The sequence below is a fragment of the Podarcis pityusensis genome (genome assembly GCF_964106645.2).
Source record: "Podarcis pityusensis genome assembly, chromosome: Z".
In the NCBI taxonomy this organism is placed as follows: Eukaryota; Metazoa; Chordata; class Lepidosauria; order Squamata; family Lacertidae; genus Podarcis; species Podarcis pityusensis.
In genome coordinates this window covers 23,458,575-23,477,207 of record NC_138044.1, presented here as the reverse complement: position 1 = coordinate 23,477,207, position 18,633 = coordinate 23,458,575, and the positions used below count along the sequence as shown (strand labels likewise).

Sequence of the window (18,633 nt, the reverse complement as noted above, 5' to 3'; positions counted from 1 at the left end):
ACACCTATGCCGACCTATCCTGGAAATCCTGCCATCCAAAACATATAAAGAAAAACATTGCCTATAGCTTGGCTCTCAAAATGAAACACGTTTGCAACAGGAAAGATAAGTGTCACAGAAGGATCTTCCAGTATATTTCATTGCAACATCCTCAGGGTTTCCATCCTGTCTAGGGAAAACCTATTCCACCAAAATGAGGTGACAACAAAGAAAGAACAGTGTATCCCTTTTGTAGTAGATTTTCACCCAGTTCCTAACTATCACCTGACAACCAGAGAAAGCCATACGTTGTAGCTTTATTCACGCACATGTGTGTTGGTGATATATAAAGCGGGGTGGGGGTGGGCGGTGGACACTGTGGCTAACTTTGTGTGCTCCGTTTCCAAAGTTAATTTTAGAAATGTTCCTGGTTCAATTGGGATTCAGGAGGTGGGAAACGCAGGCAGAGCAAAGCCACAAAACAATATGGGATCAGAATGTTAGAAATCCTTTCATCCCTTTTTTCAGGCTTGCTCAGCTTCTCTCCACTGTACTCAGTTGTTTAATGGTTGAGCACACTGATTTCCATCCATCTTTTTTTAAAAAAGCAGTTTAATCTACGGCTATTCATGCCAGCTTCCCATGAGGGTATTTTTGCATGCGTCAATGGTACTGGGTTGCTAAAATCTTTTGAGTATCTTCTTCAACCTCATAAAATAATTCAGTTGCCAGTAAGAAAATGAAAGATAAGCATCTGATCAGCAATGCAACAAAGTAATTGTCTAGTATTGATTTCTGGAACACCCGCCCAGAACAGCTACATGATGCTGCTCCTCTCTCCTCCCCCCACCCCCCCTTCCATCTCCTCCTCCTCCTTTCCATCCATAACCTTTCTGTTATGTGAACACAAAAACATAAGAAGAGGCTGCTGGATCACACCATCCTTTTTTCATAGTTTGTTTGTTTGTTTCATAAAATTTATACAGTACAGTGGTACCTCGGGTTACATACGCTTCAGGTTACAGACTCTGCTAACCCAGAAATAGTGCTTCAGGTTAAGAACTTTGCTTCAGGATGAGAACAGAAATTGGGCTCCGGCGGCGCGGCGGCAGCAGGAGGCCCCATTAGCTAAAGTGGTGCTTCAGGTTAAGAACAGTTTCAGGTTAACGGACCTCCAGAACAAATTAAGTACTTAACCCGAGGTACCACTGTATTACCATTTGATTTTAGAAAAAAACCTCAAAGCAGTTTACAAAAAACCCTAAAACAAACAAACCAACCACAACCACCCCTAATAAAATTACCACTAAATTTTTTACAGCCATGATTTAAAACATACACAAAGTTAAAACCATAAAATAACAGACTAAAATGAATTTAAACTCATACAAACTTTCTAAACACCTGAGTAGGCTTGTCTAAATAAGAATGTCTTCAGCGGGCCCCAAAAAGAATACAGGACACAAGTAGAACCTGAGTGCAACAACACTCTTTCTTTTTGTTACTTCCATCGTCTGGTCTTGAGAAGCATTATTGCCTGTGACAGCAAAGGGAAAACATAGCAACCAGGGCTAGCCTTATACTCTATGAATTTGCCCAGTCCTCTTTTAAAGCCAACCAAGGAGATAACAGTGAATAAGCAAGCCAATGGCCCATCTAGTCTCTTATCCTGTTCTCACAGTGGCTACCCAAATGTTTGTAGGAAATATGCAAACACGACCTGAGCACAAGAGCACTCTCCCCACCTGTGACTCCCAGCAACTAGTATTTAGAACCATCGCTGCCTCTGACCGTGGAGGCAGAGCATCATCACTGGCTTCATCCCTTAGACTTCATCTGCAACTGATGACCCTCAGGGTCCCTTCCAACTATACCATTTTATGATTCCTAAGTTCCTTTCATAAGATGAGCAGCCTTTTAATGTTACCTTAAGAACTGCCACCTGATGGAGGCATCACTGCCAGCCTATCCATTACCGTTTCATATATTTAAATTGGACACACTTACCACATTCCTATTCTTACATCAAGGCTCACTACCCAAGTTCCTCCCCCTCCTACCAACTGTTAGCAAACCTCTACTCCACCTGCTTGCGTTTTGATAGATAGCAGTGGAGCTGTATGGAGACAGGAGATTCTTCTGCTGAGTCTCCAAGTGGGTGGGGGAACACAGCACCCTTCACAAACACATTCTGAGCAAGGCATTCCCAGAATGACTCAGGCCCCAGATACCTGAAAGACCACTTCCTTGCCTGCAGACCCTCCTGGGTGCTAAGTTCTGCTGAGGGCCCTCTTTGTGGTTCCACTGCCCTCAGAAGCTTAGACTGAAGATGATCCATAAGACAGCATTCTCTGTGGCAGCCCCAAAATTGTGGAACTCCCTCAGAGAGGTGCATCTGGCATCTTCATTATGTGAATGCTGGAGGCACACCTCTTTTTCCTGGCTTTTGGTCATATATTAGGGCAAACTTAACAACTTAAGGGCAAACTTAACAACAAGAACAACAAAAGAACAGGCAGCAATTTGTCCAGATTCCAGAAAACAGGGGCATTTGGTGACAATAAGTCCTTGGACTACGAGTGTGGTTTGCAGAAGGCCAGATCTGCCCAGTTGATACCAGTCTTAGCTGGAGACCAGTGTGGGAGGAGTCCCAATGCATAAGTAGTTGGTAAGCCTGAGCACATTTTGGAAGCTTAGTAGAAGCTTCTTTGTGTTGCTGTTTGGCAGCTGGGAGCACTGTCTGCAGCCAAGTGTGTTCCTTTAGCTCAGGGGTAGAGAACTGCATCCAGCTGGTGGGCCAGATCCTTAATTCCTCTCTCCCTCTTCCACTGACCAACTTTTTAAAAGATGCATAAATTAGTTTTACTGAGATGTTATTAACAGAACAAACTGCATTATAGTAATGCATACATCTGGCAGAGTACTTGGAAAAACCAAAGTATAAATCAGTGGAAGAAATAAGGAGAAGTCAAGAAGAAGCCAAAGTGGCCTAAAAATATGAAAAGAAACTATCTGCCAGAATTCAGTCTGCTAATGTAAGACCTCAGTAATGTAACTTGCCTTGATGAGGTTGTAGTAAATGCTCAAATTGTTAGCATAGGCTATAAAGGGCCACCATATTGTATCAAGCTTACCTTTCTTAGCTGTCCCTCATACTACACTATTTTGGTAAGCTGGTCTTTCAGACAAAACCATATACCATATTTTATCCAAACTCCCACAGGCCAACTTTCGGCTTTGATTGGAGAAAGCCCCTGTGATGTCCATTTGCACATGTGGTTTGGCTTCAACCCACGTCTGCAAATGGCCAAAGTGAGGTTTGCTGACAGCACCAGTCAGCTGAGCCCCTTCAGTTGTACCCCCGAGCAAAGGACTGTAGCTTGGAGGTAGAGTATCTGCATGCAGACTGTCCCTGATTCAGTCCTCAATGGCATCTCCTACCTGAAACCCTGAAGAGCCACTGCCAGTAAATGTGGACTGTGCTAAGTTAGGTAGAGCAATGTGGTCTGATTTCGTATATACAAATTTCCAGTGTTCCAGTAGGCTACTCCTTAGTACAGCCAATCCAAGAGGTACTCATTGTCAGTGCTAATCTGCTATTTGGGACTGACAGGGCACCCCACTTGCCAATAAACCATCAAGAGCTCCCTTTAAGCTCCCAATTACTCCTTTTTAGCCACACACATATGACATCAGGTGTGCCACAGATTTCTTGTGGCTTGGGGAAAATGTTCTTATGGGGCAAATAGCAGCCCATGCTTGGCCTAAGCCCTCAGGTATACATAAATTTGGAATTAAGGATCAGAGGGTTGTCTCCAACTAATTCAACCTATTCAAATAATGGACCTCAGTAAGTCATGTCCATTATTCTCAATAGGACCGGCATTGGCACAACCCAGGATGCCAAAGATTTACACTCCCCTAGTACATAAATTAAATTCATGGGGGACCCCAAAATCCCATTCCTGATTCCCTCCACCTTACTTGATTATGGCAGGTTCTTTTCTTTTTCAAATTTAGGAAATAAAATGCTGGCTGTTGCTAAACAAATGTGAATCAGAGACCTTACTGGAAATTTGCTAGAGATCTGCAAGTAACTCAATCTACCTTCTGCCCACCGCTAATATAGTATATATCAGATTAAAAAATAGCATACATTAGGAAGCTGTATTGTTCCAGACAAGACCGTTCACCTTTCTGGCAACTGCTCTCCAGGATCTTTCACATCTCTTGCTATCTGAACTTTTTTTGAGGAAGATGCCAGAAATGGATTATGGAATCTTCTGCATGCAGAGCTTATAGCTTATCACTGAACTCTGGGCCCTTATCTCTAGACAGACTGAAACCTATTCTAAACATTTAGAGACAGGAATGGGATTGTGCAAGAAATCACTTGAATATTATTGATTATTGAATCAACTTGAACCATTTTGTGCTGGAATATACTTGAAATTGCATAGATTCGTGGTGGGGGCCCTGAAGTCAAGTATTGAGATAATTATTAAGTAACAAGTTTACCATTTAAAGGAGATTCAGACCATTAATTTTCAACAGGGAATATTTAACATTAACATATAACAGCCACAGAGGAGCTTTACGTGTCCTTAATGCCCCTTCTTACCCTCTTAAGTTGGTAAAGAAGCCTATTTTGCCATTAGGTGGCATACAGATTAATTAATTAATATAAATAAAATTTAAAAATGCAAGAATATCATACCAAATGATCTGCCTATGATAGTCGAACCAATAAAGAGGGAACAATAACCACTGTATTAACATGGAGGCAGCAAGATCTAACAAACCATGTGAACCTTGTACTTCCATCTCATGGGTTCAAATTTCAACACAGCCTTGAAGTTTTGAGCCAATCAGTGTCCCTTAGTTAAGTTCTTTGTTTGTAAGACAGCTGTCAACTTGTAGCACAGACACAGAACGTGAATCTTTAAGACTTGGTCTATACATGCAGTAGAATGAGGAACCTAGGTAGAATCCTAAGGTGGTTAAGAGTGGTTGTTCCACTTCTGGGTTCAGGCAGGAGACAATGCTTTTGAATGCTCCTTGGTGCAACAACCTCCCTGTAAGTGGAAGGTTGTCACACCAAGGAGAAATGTCTAAGCCCATGTTTTTCTTGGTGTGCTATTCATTTTTAATGCAAGGGAGAATTCAAGAATGGAAGTGGTATTGTCCCATTCTTTCACCATAAGACTACCACCTCCATGTGGTATAAATTAGGCTATAATCTTTCCCCACATCTTTTAGATGGAAGATATGGCCATAATGTTTGGTTTCTTCAGTTTGTTGCCCTAGGACAAATTGGTTCTTCATATGTTGCTAATCTACAACTCCCATCAGCCATAGCTAAGCAAGGCCAATAGCCAGGACTAATGGGCGTTATAGCTCAACATCTGGAGGACCAAAGGAACCCCACACCTGCCCTAGGACAACATACCTCTACATTATGGTGCAGTGGTTGAAGTATCACACTAGAAGACAAGAGTTCAAATCCCCACTCAGCCATGAAAGTTACTGGGGGACCTTTGGCCAGATTCTGCCTCTCAGCCTAAGCTACCTCACAGGAAGAGTTGTTGTAGGGATTAAATAGGGGAAGGACTTTGAGTTCCTTGGAGAAAATGGTGGGATATAAATACAATAAATAAACAAACCTGGTGCCCTCTGGGTGCATTGGACTACAATTCCTAGTATGATGGGAAGGCTGCCCAAGGGATGCAAGTTATTATTTTTTCACACCTCCAGAAAGTGTTTGACATTCCATTGCGTCTTCCAATTGACCTCTAAAAGTAACTGGAGGAGTGGGTTGATTTAGGTGACCAAAATGAGAAACAAATAGACGATGTGCTAAGGGGTGTTTGTCTGAAAAGTTTGTATGAGACATACAGGGACTTTGTGGTTCACAAGTTTTTGATGAAGGCTGCAGCATTATTTTCCTATCCTTGATCATGAAGAGTCAACTGAAGTAGGTGCCTCTTGAACAAGGATGTTCTTGACCCCTTGTTGTGACAAGAGGGTGGATTTGTGCAGTGAACAGCTTTGTTAAACCATTTCCTCCTACAAGGCCAGCTGATTGAAAATTTCCCTCTTTCTTGCCACTCCTTCTGCGAGGTTTTTAGTTCTGCTTTTTGTTTAAAAATCTAACTAACTATATAGTTTCCAGTGCGCCATTTTTCTTTTGGCTCTTGATTACCATCTTGAGGCAGAAAATAATCATCATCATTTAGATATGAGGAGAGGAGGGTTGCAGCAGCTAGATCATTCCTTGAGTTATAATTGTTGAGATAAAATATAAATTAAAAAACCAATTAATATACATTTCACGGAGTGCTAATTTTTAGATGCATACATTTTAAATAAAATGCTAATTGGGGTGCAGAACAGGATAAGGTAGAGACATTCAACTACAAATCTTTAGGAGGACTATCAGTTCAAACGTTTCATTGCCCACTTGTGGAAGGAGAGGTCGCCTCAAGTCAGGGTGGTCAACCAGGTGATGAAGAGTCAATGGGCAGACTGGATGGGTGCAGCCCAAGATCACATCACAGCCCAAGAATGTCCAGGACTTGCAGACCTGGTGGCTCGCTGTATGGGACAACAGATTCTGAGGGTGTCCAGTTGCCTCCAAATAACAGAGCAGGAGATGCAATTTTTGAATGATTAATTGCTGTTGTCATTGTTATTTAATTTCTATCCTGTATTTCATTGCTGAGTGATCCCAATGCAGGCTACATATTGAAAACAAACACACAAACACCACCATTCAATAAACTTATCAATGCAAGACCTTCCTTGGGGAAGAGTCCGTAGCTCAGTGGCACAGCATCTATTCTCCATGCAGTTTCAAAGCTCTCAGGGCTGGGAAAGACCCTGTCTGAAATCCCCAAGAAACCACTGTCAGCCAGTAAGCAATACTGAGCTAGGTGGACCAATGGTCTGACTCTTTATAAGACAGTTTCCTATGATTCAACTGGCCACTAGCAGCTAATGGTACTAGAAAATACACTCAAGTTTGACTTTCTTTAAATAGCAGGTGTAAGGATGCCCAGTTTTATTTGGAGCCACATTGCAAAGGGAGTTTTAAGCCATAGTCCTTAACAAAAATCCCCATCCCTTAAACAGGTAGTATTAACCCTGGAAGAACAGCCCTCCTTGGTGCCTCTTGAAGATAATGGCAACTGTGGGGGCAACTTTCGTTGTTACCATGGATTTTTATCTTAAAGACAAACCAGTAGACTGAATTCCCACATACCCTTTTGCCTGTCTTCCTTCCTTCCTTCCTTCCTTCCTTCCTTCCTTCCTTCCTTCCTTTTTCGAGGGGAAGGGCAGTTCTAGTGTTTGGTCTTAGGCTGCACCACTGTATTGCACAATGTTTCCCACTATAGCCTTTACCAATGCACATTGCTGATCTGTGCTCCATGGAGGAAGTGTGGGAACAATTATTGTTAAATAAATATTGCACACCATTCATCACAAAAGTTAATAATAGACTATCCATGTTCAGAGGCAGTATACTTTACAGGACACGGGGTTGAGGCTGGAGTCATTTGATAGAGCAGGAGTCTCAATATGCTCTTTCAGAGTTGCTTCACCTCTTTTTTTCAAGAGCTTCCTGAAGGTACTTCTTCCTTCGACAGCCTTCTTGGATCCTTCTAATCCTCCCCTCCCCATCACACACACCTTCACCCCTTTTCATTCCATTTTCTCCTGCTATTCTGGATCAGGATGAATGAAATGGCATCAATTCTGCCCACACACTGCCTCCATCTTCTAGCAAGGCTTTTAATGCCATTGTGCTGTGAATACAAAATATGTTCCATGAGGCTTAAGCTGATTAGCAGCTATTGTGAATCAAGGACCTCTTCAGTCACCTCTATACTTTTGCATTTCACTCTGATGATGGGCATAGAGGGCACGGAAAGAGGCAGTTTGGGGCAGCATCAGAGACTCACCAGGAGAAAGGTTTAGTACAGGGGCTGTTGGGGGAGAACAAACGGACCTGGATCATGGCAGTGGCAATCTCAGACCCTCCAAGTGTCCCTATTTTCCAGGGACAGTCCTGGATTTACAGAAGTCATCCCAGTTTCTGATTTGATCCCAAAATGTCCCACTTTTCCTTAGGATCTCCCTATTTTCATTGGAGAAATGTTAGAGCACATGCAGTCATGGCTTATAGGAGGCCAAAATATTAGGGGTGCCTGGAGTGTGAAAGATAGAGAAAAGAAATGCGCTGCAAGATACATGCTTCCTAAACTGCAGTCAAATTTTCTCAAGTATCATGCACAAAGCAAAGGTAAACCATGTTGTCCATTAACAGCCATTCCTTTGTATGGTTTGAAGGCACGTGAGCCTACTACCCTTGCTGAAAAGAAGCCGGTCTGGGTCATTGATGGGATGGGAGACCTTCGGAGAACCATACACATGCCTCCTTGGGTTGTGCGATTGAAGAGAAGTGGGATGCAAATGTTAGAAAATGAATCAAACAAAATTTATAGTGGGGCAATACATTTATTATGCCCTGCTAATTAAAATTTCTCAATAAATTTATTTTACTTCTTTCTTTCATTTAAAAATCAAGCAATAAATGTTGTTTCTGGCATTATTTGAGGGGAGAAAGATAAAAAGAAAAGAGCTTTTAAAAATATAAATTCCTGATTCCTAAAACTGCAATAGTCCAGCCATTTAGCAGCAGAATCCCAAGCATAACCACTTGTTGGTAAGTCCCATTGACTTAAATGGGCCTTACTCCCAAGTAAGTGTGTATAGGACTGCAACCATGCACACCACGGCTGTGGAGCCAACCCTTCCTTCTTAAGCATGGCATGAGAGAATCAAAGGCTGATGCCACTTCTAATGCTAAAAAGTCTCACCTATGCTGTGATGATGTCAGCAGTCACACCTGTCTGGATGCAAACATATTCAATGTCCATTGCTTATTGCCAACATAACACCATGGTGCTGTGCAGAATGCATCGGTTGAGCATGAGCCCAGTATATCAGTGAGAAGCATGTTTGCATTAGTTCAGCAAACACTTTAGGACTGGGTCTTTCAAAAGTGGTCAACTGGCATCTGGGCTGCACCATTTGAAACTGAAACAATGAAGCTCTTCTATGCCAGAAGCTCCTTCTACAGTGATGGCTGGTGCCCATTGGGACTTGCAGAGTGGAAGGTAGGGAGATCAACTGTAGGTGGAGCCAGAGCCAATGACAGGTGGAGCCAAATCATTCCAGTTTTCCCCCAATTCTTACTCCTGCTGAGTTCTACAAAGGACAAGGAGAAAGGAGCTGTCATCCAGTTCTATTCCAACCTACTAAGAAGGCAGGCAGGTGGCAGGTGGCTGGCTGGGGTTGGTGCAGCAGCGGCATTTGGTTTGCAAGTAAAACTATATGCATTAGGTGGATCAGCAAGTACTACTGAACTAGAAACCCCTCACCCTACCCACCCCCTGTTACTGTTCTCACTGCCCTCCATGAGTTGGAAGGAGAGGTCTTGCATTTTTTGATCGATCACTTTAAAAGGTTTATAGGTTGCCTTTTTAGAACAATCATCTCACAATCACTAAAATGAATCAATAGCAATAATTAAAATGTAGCAATAAAACTGCTCAGCTTGATTACAAGCGGGTAAATAAACATAATGAAATACACTATAACTGGTGTTGGACACATGGCCCAACTAAATCAACTGCCAGCCTCACATTTACCATAATCCCCAAGGGCCAGTCTTTAAAACTCATTCAAAAGAGGTCTGTGAGGGGCCATTGCAGAAAAGACTCTGCTCCTTGTGCTTACTAGCCAAATGATTTTTACTGTTGAGCCTCCAACATAGATTTTAAGGGATGGGTAGGTTAGTATGGGTGCAGATGCCCCCTAAATTAACTTGGTCCTAAATCAGGGCTTTAAATGGCAGCAAACGACAAGGTGAGGCTGTGCCTCTCACTTGACATCAGTCCAATTGAGTTGCTGCAGTATATTGGGATAGAGAGAGGGAGGGACACTGTGGCAACAAGGTTGGTATGGTGCAAACATGCCATCAGTGCCAATCCAGCACTCCTGCTGGTGCATTTACACTCTGCTGTGCTTGTTAACACAACTGCTTTGAACTGAGGCAAGATTTTGGAGGCTCCCCAAGCAATTTAGAATGGTGGTAGAATTGGGGTTCCATTTGTGACAGCATAGTTTTCATATTTTTTCTTTGGGCTGTTTTGATTTTCCAAAAGTGCCCCTTCCCACCCCCACCCCATCCCCGGACTCCTCTTCAACACTCTTTCATTCCCAAAATGCATCCTTTCAGTTAGTTATTTCAACACATCTACTCCATCTTTCTTTCACTGAGTGGGTTCCGAGGCGGTTAACAATATATCAGTACAATGTCATGAAACATTTGCCTTTAAAAGCATCAAAAGCAAAACAAATTACCATTATATTTAATTGTTCCAATTAATTGCCAAATAGATGAACCTAATAATGACCACAAATATTTTAATGCAGGCAGAAATTGATAGAAACATTCAACAATTAAGATTGCTGTGAAGTTGTGATTGAGCCATAATAGCAATTCACCAGGCAGAATTACCTACCCCTGACTAAGGCTGTAAGAAAGGAAGGGAACCCTCAGCAATGTCTCATGCAAAGATGCAGTGGAGGGTCTCAGTGGGAAAATGCTTCCCAGGAGCCTCTGAATAGTGAATGCCTGTATTTCTTGTGGCACCTTTGTGGTTGTGTTAAGACCAGAGTTTTGGATAAATGCACTTTACAGGGGGCTACTTCGAGAAGTGACTTGGAAACTGGTGCGAAATGCAGCTGCCATTATGCTGGGGTGGGCGTTGGGAGGAAGCGGAAGGCCTGGACATGTGATGCCACTTTTTCACCATAATTGAATGGAGTATGCTGGGAAAGGGCCTGGCTGGCTAAGTTGAAAGTGGAGCACCCAAAACTGAATGATGATGATGATGATGCAAGTCTTTAAAAAGAATAAGCTTTTTCATAGAGGGACATCCTGTCAGTGACTATTGGTATCCAGGATAGCTGTATTCAGAGGATGCCTGTCTCTGAACACAAGCCGCTGGGATGCGGGAATAGTATAATGGGAGCACACTGTTGCATGTGAGGTTTCCGGAATCCGGAGGCACCTGGTTGTCTTCCCCACCTCCGGCCCCGCTGGAATTTAGATGTTGGACCAGATGGACCTACCCCGCCAGATATAGCATCCAATACCTTTTTCTTCTTTTGCTCCTAAGTCACTGCCGCCTCCTTCCCTTGCGGAACAAAGGGAAGTCAGGAGGAAAAGAAAGAGCGGAAGGAAGGAGGAAATGTGGGGCGGGGAAAGGGAGAAGGAAGGAAGAGGAAGGAATGGAAGGAAGGGGGAAGGGAAGTCTGAAGAAAGAAAGAAGGGGAAAGGGGGGATGAAAGGAGAAATAGGAAGAAGAAAGGGAAGAAGAAGGAACTTCTGCAGGAACAAGGAAGGAGAAGGAAATTGGATTTTGCTTTTCCGTGCTTGGAGCTTTTGCTCCTCTCCAGTTTTTCCTCCTCCTCCTCCTCCTTTTACCCTTTCCTTCTCTTCCTTGCCACTGAGTGACAGCGCCGCCTCTCCTCCGCCCGCCCGCCTGGCTCCTGGCAATTGATTCGTATGCGAAGGGGGTCCGCCTCGCGACGAGAGATGCGGCAGCAGCAGCAGGAGTGGCGGCGGCGGCGGCTTGAAGAGCCCTCCAGCGCGGCCAGGCTTCTGCTGCTCGGCGCTGCCTTGGCGAACTGAGCGGGCAAAGGCAGCTCCCCCACCCTACTCAAGAGCCGAAGCCACACACACACGCAAGCTCCTGGGGGAGAAGGACCTTTGCGGGAGTCGGCAGCAGCAGCAACAGCATCCTGCAATCTCAAGCGAAGAAAGAAAAAAAGAAAGAAAACATTGAGGAGACTCCCCTCCCTCTTCTGTGGCTCCTTCCCTTCCTGCTCCCTTCCTTGTGCATCTTCTCCAGCGCTCAACTAGTTGGCGATACTGCTGCTGTTTTGCATCGCAGGTTCCAGCAGGGGCTGAGAGAGAGAGAGAGAGAGAGAGGAATATACAAAGCAACAGGCGCGTGCACGCTCTCCCCCTCCCCTCCACACAAACACACACACAAGCAGGCAGACCCAACAGAGCCTCTACCACCACATCATCCTCCAAACCAGCCACCCTAAAAAAAACCGCAAGCGGAGAGAGCCAGCGGATAAAAGAGGGAGCCAGAGAGCTAGAGAAGCGGTGCCTTTCCCTTGCCTCCTCCTCTCCTATAGCATGGTGGATGTATGGACAGTCTCACAGAGCAGAGGTTGACAGCTCCAAGCCTCCAAGCTCCACATCTGGAGCACTACAGTGTTCTGCACTGCACCATGACCTTGGATGTTCAGACGGTGGTGGTGTTCGCTGTCATCGTGGTGCTCCTGCTGGTCAATGTCGTCCTCATGTTCTTCTTGGGCACCCGTTGAATGGACTCTGGAGTGTGTTTTTTTCCTTCCTTTTTTGATCTCTCTCTCTCTTCCCCCTTTCTCCTACCCCCCTTTTTCCTTTTATTTTTTGCTCCTGAGTTGGTGATGGTGGCAGTGAAGGAGGCAGCGGCAGCATACCACTAGCAAAACTCAAAACAAAACAAAACAAAAATCCCAAGTTTCCAAATTAACAAACAAAATCCATCCAGAGAGAAAGGGAGAGATTACACACACATAAAAGAGAGAGAGAGAAAGGAATTTCCTTACTGAGGGGGGAGAGCAGCTTTGAGAATCAACATGGCCTCGCTGTGATCTGTATGACGTTGGTATATTATCTCTCCCTAAATCTTTTGTCATGTCTTGTCTATTAAGTATGCCTGTAAGTGTATCTGCTTAATGCCCAGTTAATTCTATATTGATGGCTATAGATATACAGATATATATACACACACACTAAGCCAATGTCTCTGTGCCTACCTATCTAGGTAGACACAGAGTGCTGCTATAGCTCCATATCTCTGTCTATACTGAATTAATTCCTGCTTATATTTCTTGTTGTTTGCAAAGGATCAGTGGGAGATAAATATTTCAAAGTGAAATGTGGGTTTGCATCATAATAATGAGCAATGGATGCACTGCTAGTTTTTACATAGTGTGTGCATGTACATTTATTATTACTTCTTAAAGCGGAAAAAGGGCACTGGAATGCTTTGGCTTAATACCAAAATAAGGCTTGCTTTGTGCCAAGTAAGTGGGAATCAAATGCCTTTGCAAAGGAGATTGCAGGGCTGGAGAGAGTGCCCATTCAGCTTTGCATTTTCCTGATATATATTTAAGAGGTTTGAGAGGAAAGGAATGCCATTGAAAGCTTTAGTCAGCTATTGGGAAATAAGAGTGTGGGGGGGGAGAGGTTTATTTTATTTGGTTGCCTTGGAAGTGTGATTTGAATCCTCAGACCTTCTGGCCCCCGTTTCAACCCTTTCAGATCTGCTTTTACACTGCTTATTCACAGCTGCTCCATTCAGCCCACTAGAAGCACAACCAGCTGGGCTTCGGCTATTAGTGTGCTTCCCATCTTTGCAGACTGGCGAAGCAAATAGAAGAGGTGTTTTGTTTCCTTTTAAAGCATGCTTCCCCCCTTTTTTTCTTTTTGAAGCCATGTTTTCACAGTGACTTGGTCTGTCAAGGTGGATGGGGGAGTGGGGGGTAGGGAGGGGAGAGGGGGGAAAAAAGCTTTATGCACCACTTAGATAACAATATTCAAATATGGGTCGCTTAGGGTGACTTAATTCACATTGATTTCCTTGAGAATGAAGTGCTAAATTATGTTTTATGAGACTCTGGCAAAGAGGTGTCTTCCTAAAAAGAAAATGAAATTGTTCCATGAGAGATAGCTTTGCATGGCGGGGGGGGGGGAGGTTTGAGGGATGCAGGTATGATGAAACAAAGTCAAAGTGGTACAAAATGTACCTTTGTGTCATATGTCTCCTGAAGCTGCGATATATATAGAAAGGGTATGGTTGATTGCAGTCTTCCCTGCTCTTTATTTATTTATTTGCAGGAAGAAACGGCACAGGCAATTTTATCTTGTTCTATTTGCTTACATCATGTCCATCCATTGCCGTGTGTGTGTGTGTGTGTGTGTGTGTGTGTGTGTAAGTGTAAGTGCTGGTGTCTGAAATGAATTAAAACACCGGCACGTAATTTTACAAAGGTAGAAGTGCTGGTGTTTGAAAATAACTAAAACGTGACCAAGTTGATAAAATCACAGAGAAAAAGAGAATAAAATTGGGTGGGAACACTGTGTGATTCTCGTTACCTATGGTTGATTTGGCAAATTTAGGAATAGAAAATTCACTGACATTCACAACAAGTGTTAATATAGAAATATATTGTGATATCGCTTTTTATTCATAACCTATTGCTTGGATTTCCAGCTTTCCTGATTTCTTCCCTTCTCTCTTACTTGTAGCTTTAAGAGAAGGAACAGGTGTTATTGCATTCAAGTTTGGGTGGGTGGTCTTTAAAAATAAAATAAATATTCAGTGAGACAATTTGGCTTGGAATATTTCCCACCTTGAGTATTTAGACACACAAGTTGGTGTCCCCTTAACACTTCAGCATTTAGCAGGGTTCTCTTTTCTTATCCAATGCCTCTTTCCAGGAAACAAGAGATTGTTATAATGAACTTAATATCTTTCATTCATTCATCTGGCGTGAAGACTGAATGGTGGAACTAGGGGGGGCGGCGGAATGAGGAAGAAATAAGATACATGGATTTTATTAGCATCTCAGAATGCTGCTTATTTCTCTGATGTTCAGTTTAGCCAAAACAAATAACTACAGGCAGCACTTGGCAACTGTCAGATTCCACCACCTGGATGAATCAGATTTCTCCATGTCCAGATGTTGGCAGTTTGCTCTATGCATGTGTGTGCATATGGATGTGTGAACACTTAGTATGCAAAGGATCTGTTTTCTTTTGGCATGGCTCTCATGACTCATTTTGATTACATCACTGGTGCTTTTTATTTATTCATTATTTTGGAGGTGCATTTAATCAAGCTTGAAGTACCTTTAGATGCTTTAATTTGGGGGTGCCTGTTAGTTTATAGCAACAGGAATATTATTTTGCTGATGCTGATACTCCTTGCCAGAGCAACAGATGCCTGAATTCTAAATTTTGTCAGGAATTCTGCAATTCAGAATCAGATCTCTCCCCCACCCCACCTCACCCCACCCCACACATAAAGAACAGTGGATGCCAGATTCAGACATTATGTCATGTCACCTGGAGTTTAAGGGTGGGGGGTGGAGATAGGAAACTTGAAGTGGGTTAAAATTGGGGGTGGATTTAAGACGTTAAAAGCCTTAATTCAATATTGTTTACTGTAAAAGACTTAATGAGTCTAATGGAACTGATTCACAGGTAAAGCTGCCTAGGATTGCAGAATAATTATTAGTAAATGCTTGTTGCATATGTTTTAAAGATACATTTTGAAAACAGCCCCATTGTTAATACTCTGCCTACTGGTAGTGTGTTTGCCTGGAGTTGGCAGAGAACTCTGAGAGCAGCTGAACTTTGTGATTAGCTGAGCAGATATAGTACTAAAAACAAAACAAGAACCAGCAACCCATGATACTTACTTGTACCTCAGTTTGCAGGGTGTTGGTTGGGTCCCTTCCTGCTGTAGTGTTATATGATTATATACATATATAGTATATAACTTAAAAGAAAGACCCACTGAGATCACTGAGACTTACGCACACATTAGTGTGTGCCGGACAAAACTGCAACTACAATTTTGCGTTTTGGGTTTGGTAACTTGGCTTGCTTGATGGGCAAAATAAGCCTTAAGGAGGGAGTGAGTATTTTATCAGCTTTGAATAAGGGTGGAGAACCTGGTGCCTTCCAAATGTTGTTGGACTCCAGCTCCCATAGTTCCTGATTATTGGGCATGTTGGCTAGGGCTGATGGGAACTGAAGTCCCAACAACCGGCGAGCCACAAGTTCCCTATGTTGAGTTGTCATTATTTTTATAAGAGAGAATAGAGGTCAGTTTTGTAGGCAACGGCGTTCGGTTATGCTTTGTAGTCCTAGAAATGGGTGCTCCATACACCTGCTGCACAATATGTCACCCACCTGTCATGCAAATTTGAGCTATCCTGCTTTATGGCATCAGAAGCCCTCAAATTTTGCAAAGTTGCTCCCTCTCCATCTGGTATTCAAACCACAAGACGGTGCAGAGGGGGATCTCGCCTCTCTGATCTTTTGTGATGATAGGTTCCCTTAGCTACAGCTTTAGCTAATACCAGGGGTGTCAAAATTTGGATACAGTTGACAATAGTCAAGGAGTAAGGCTTGTGTATTTCATCAATCCCCTCCACCTTATGTTTTCCCCTACCCCATAATTTGAGCACTGTTCCCCTCCTGGATGTATAGGAACCCTCCAACTGTGGCATTTCCCCTCCCCATAGACAAATCTGAGAGAGAAATCCTAGCAACTGTGACCACATGTACTTTATAGATAAAAGTCTCAGATGCATTATTTTCTACAATATCCAAGAATAAAGCTATTGACTGTATCATAGCAACTCCTGCACCACTGTACTTTTTAAAAATAAAAATAAAAAAGCATATTTCCTCCTGATCTGTAATCCACCACCTTAAAGCTCCAGGATCCTTTCAAGATAAGAGGAGCATTGACACATCTCTCCTCCCTCCCTCCCTTCTGATGCTCTGGATGGGGGGGGGGGGAGGCAGTCTCTCATGCCACCGCTGCTGATGCCAGACCCATTGGGCTTTCCTGGTGGCTAGTACATTGAATCCTTCCAGGCTGATAGGATAAATTATTTTTATTTATTCTTCTCTTCAAACTCTCCTTTATTTCATTTCCAGCTCCTCCCTCCCTCTTTCCCTCCCTCCCTCCTTCTCCATCCCCTCTCCCCCTTCATTCTGAATTTCACATGTCAAGTAAGAGGGAGGGTGAATAGGCGAGCTCTGGATATTTCTGACGCTGTTTTGGCCTTTTTTGCATGAGCATTTGAGGCTGAATAGCTATTTATTTATTCTCTTCCCTGCCCATCTCCCCACTTCAGTGGAGGGCAAGGGTAGCTAGGGAGCTTTCCCCTTCTTTCCCAGTTCAGACAGTGGCAGGAAAGCTTAACTGGATCCCAGTCTTTCTGACTGGAGGGGGCAGTGGGGAACCCGGCAGAGAGGTGCTTTCTTCTAACGTTTGTTAACAGCTGCATGCCTAACCTAATTCCTCCTCTTCCTCCGTCCCTGTCTCTTTTCATAATGTGGTTATATTTCTCTTTGGATCAGGTATTCTGTACACAGCCCAACTGCTGTGTATAATGACCGAAGGAAAATTGCCAAAAATCAATGTAAGTTTTCTTTTTTAAAACACCCCCCCCAATTTATTTTAAATTATTAGAACCCATAGTTTATGGTTCATTGTCTCGTCTTGTGCTGTCCTTTCCATTAAAAAAATGTAATGAATGCTAGTTGAGTGAAAATGCCTTTCCTTCATTTCTCTGGGTGAATGCTGCCTGCCTGCCTGCCTGCCTGCATGTATGGGTGTATTTGTGCATCTTTCTGCTTGCACTTCGCTTGTGTGTGCAATGGATTGTGAACAATGCCTCTATATGGAGCAAAAAAAAAAGCACCGGAAAGGCTTTGATTTGATATGTTGCATTTACAGTGTGTCTCTTTTTGTGAGCTGAATTGGGTACCGTATTAATGTGCATCTCCATTAACTGGATATGAATGTAGCTGATGTATTAAAAGCATACTTAAAAACACTGCCAGTTACTGGAACATAGCTGGTAATTCTGCTGAATGACTGATCTAATGGCCTGTTGTATTCAGTAGATTATGGGTTTTATGGTGGTTATTTTTAGCTGTTAAAACTGGAAGGTTATGCTACCTCTTCAATGCCTCATTTTGTTAGATGACCCAAAGCAATGCTTCCATGAGGTGAGGAGGTTGCCCTCACATTCTTATGGTAGGGTGAGTGGGGGGCTGGCTGTGAGAGATGCCTGATGAAATACCCTTCAGTTAGATGACACATGGCATTTAAAAAGCAATGCAGATGCCTAAAATATGCTGGTGGCCAGGATCAGTTGAGGTAGATAATGCTGTTTTTTTAGCATTCCTTTCTAAGGAAATGGTGTGCCGTAGTGTGAACTGCAGTGATTTATATGCTCCAGCCTAAAAATAGATGCTCTTAGAAGGAAGACTACTGAGGAAACCAGAAGAGGGCTTGCGCGTCTCATTCGATGCACTGTAGACGGATTTCATGTGACACCTGACTTTCCTTTTAGAGAGGGGGGGTCGGGAGGGAATAGCATTTTATCTTCCATTTTAGAGAACCCGCAGACAACTGGGATTTCTCTTAGCCCTCCTCCTTTTCCATGTTGAGTCCATTGCTTTTAAATCCTCCCATGCTAGCTGTGCTGCAACATATATCTCCCCCAACCCATTTCTAAAAATAATACTGCCTTCTGCTTTATTGAGCACCATTATCTCTAGCATTCACAGGGCAAGCAAATAGGCCAACAGAGAATCCCTCGTTTCATTGATGACTTGTGTTACGTTGGTGAGCAGGAAGCTTTATCATTAGTGCAGTGCAACTGCATGTTGGCTCAGGAGTAGGACCAGCTATGCTCAATGTGGCTTAC

The 18,633-nt window shown here is 43.2% G+C and overlaps 2 protein-coding genes across 10 annotated transcripts in view; both read left to right on the top strand.

The window, feature by feature from the left end:
- ARHGEF9 (Cdc42 guanine nucleotide exchange factor 9) overlaps positions 1-18,633 on the top strand; it is a 261,134-nt gene that overhangs the window by 117,913 nt on the left and 124,588 nt on the right. The window contains exons 1-2 of one of the 8 annotated variants that reach the window (XM_080989728.1): positions 12,727-12,765; positions 17,276-17,337. The exons of 3 other annotated variants lie outside the window; for them this stretch is intronic. In XM_080989728.1, the coding sequence (XP_080845854.1) occupies positions 17,308-17,337 (30 nt within the window). In that variant the 5' untranslated portion in view covers positions 12,727-12,765; positions 17,276-17,307. Of the gene's footprint in view, positions 1-12,446; positions 12,777-17,275; positions 17,338-18,633 lie in introns of those variants that run through there. 4 more of the 8 variants (XM_080989727.1, XM_080989726.1, XM_080989729.1 and 1 more) reach the window with 4 other exon arrangements.
- Positions 11,337-18,633, top strand: part of LOC308468057 (uncharacterized protein) — a 60,215-nt gene continuing 52,918 nt past the window's right edge. The window contains exons 1-2 of one of the 2 annotated variants that reach the window (XR_013981415.1): positions 11,337-12,462; positions 17,276-17,337. Coding sequence is in view for 1 of the 2 variants with exons in the window: in XM_080990013.1 (XP_080846139.1) it covers positions 12,271-12,450 (180 nt within the window). In the remaining variant the exon portion in view is untranslated. The remainder of the gene's footprint in view (positions 12,463-17,275; positions 17,338-18,633) is intronic. The other variant, XM_080990013.1, reaches the window with a different exon arrangement.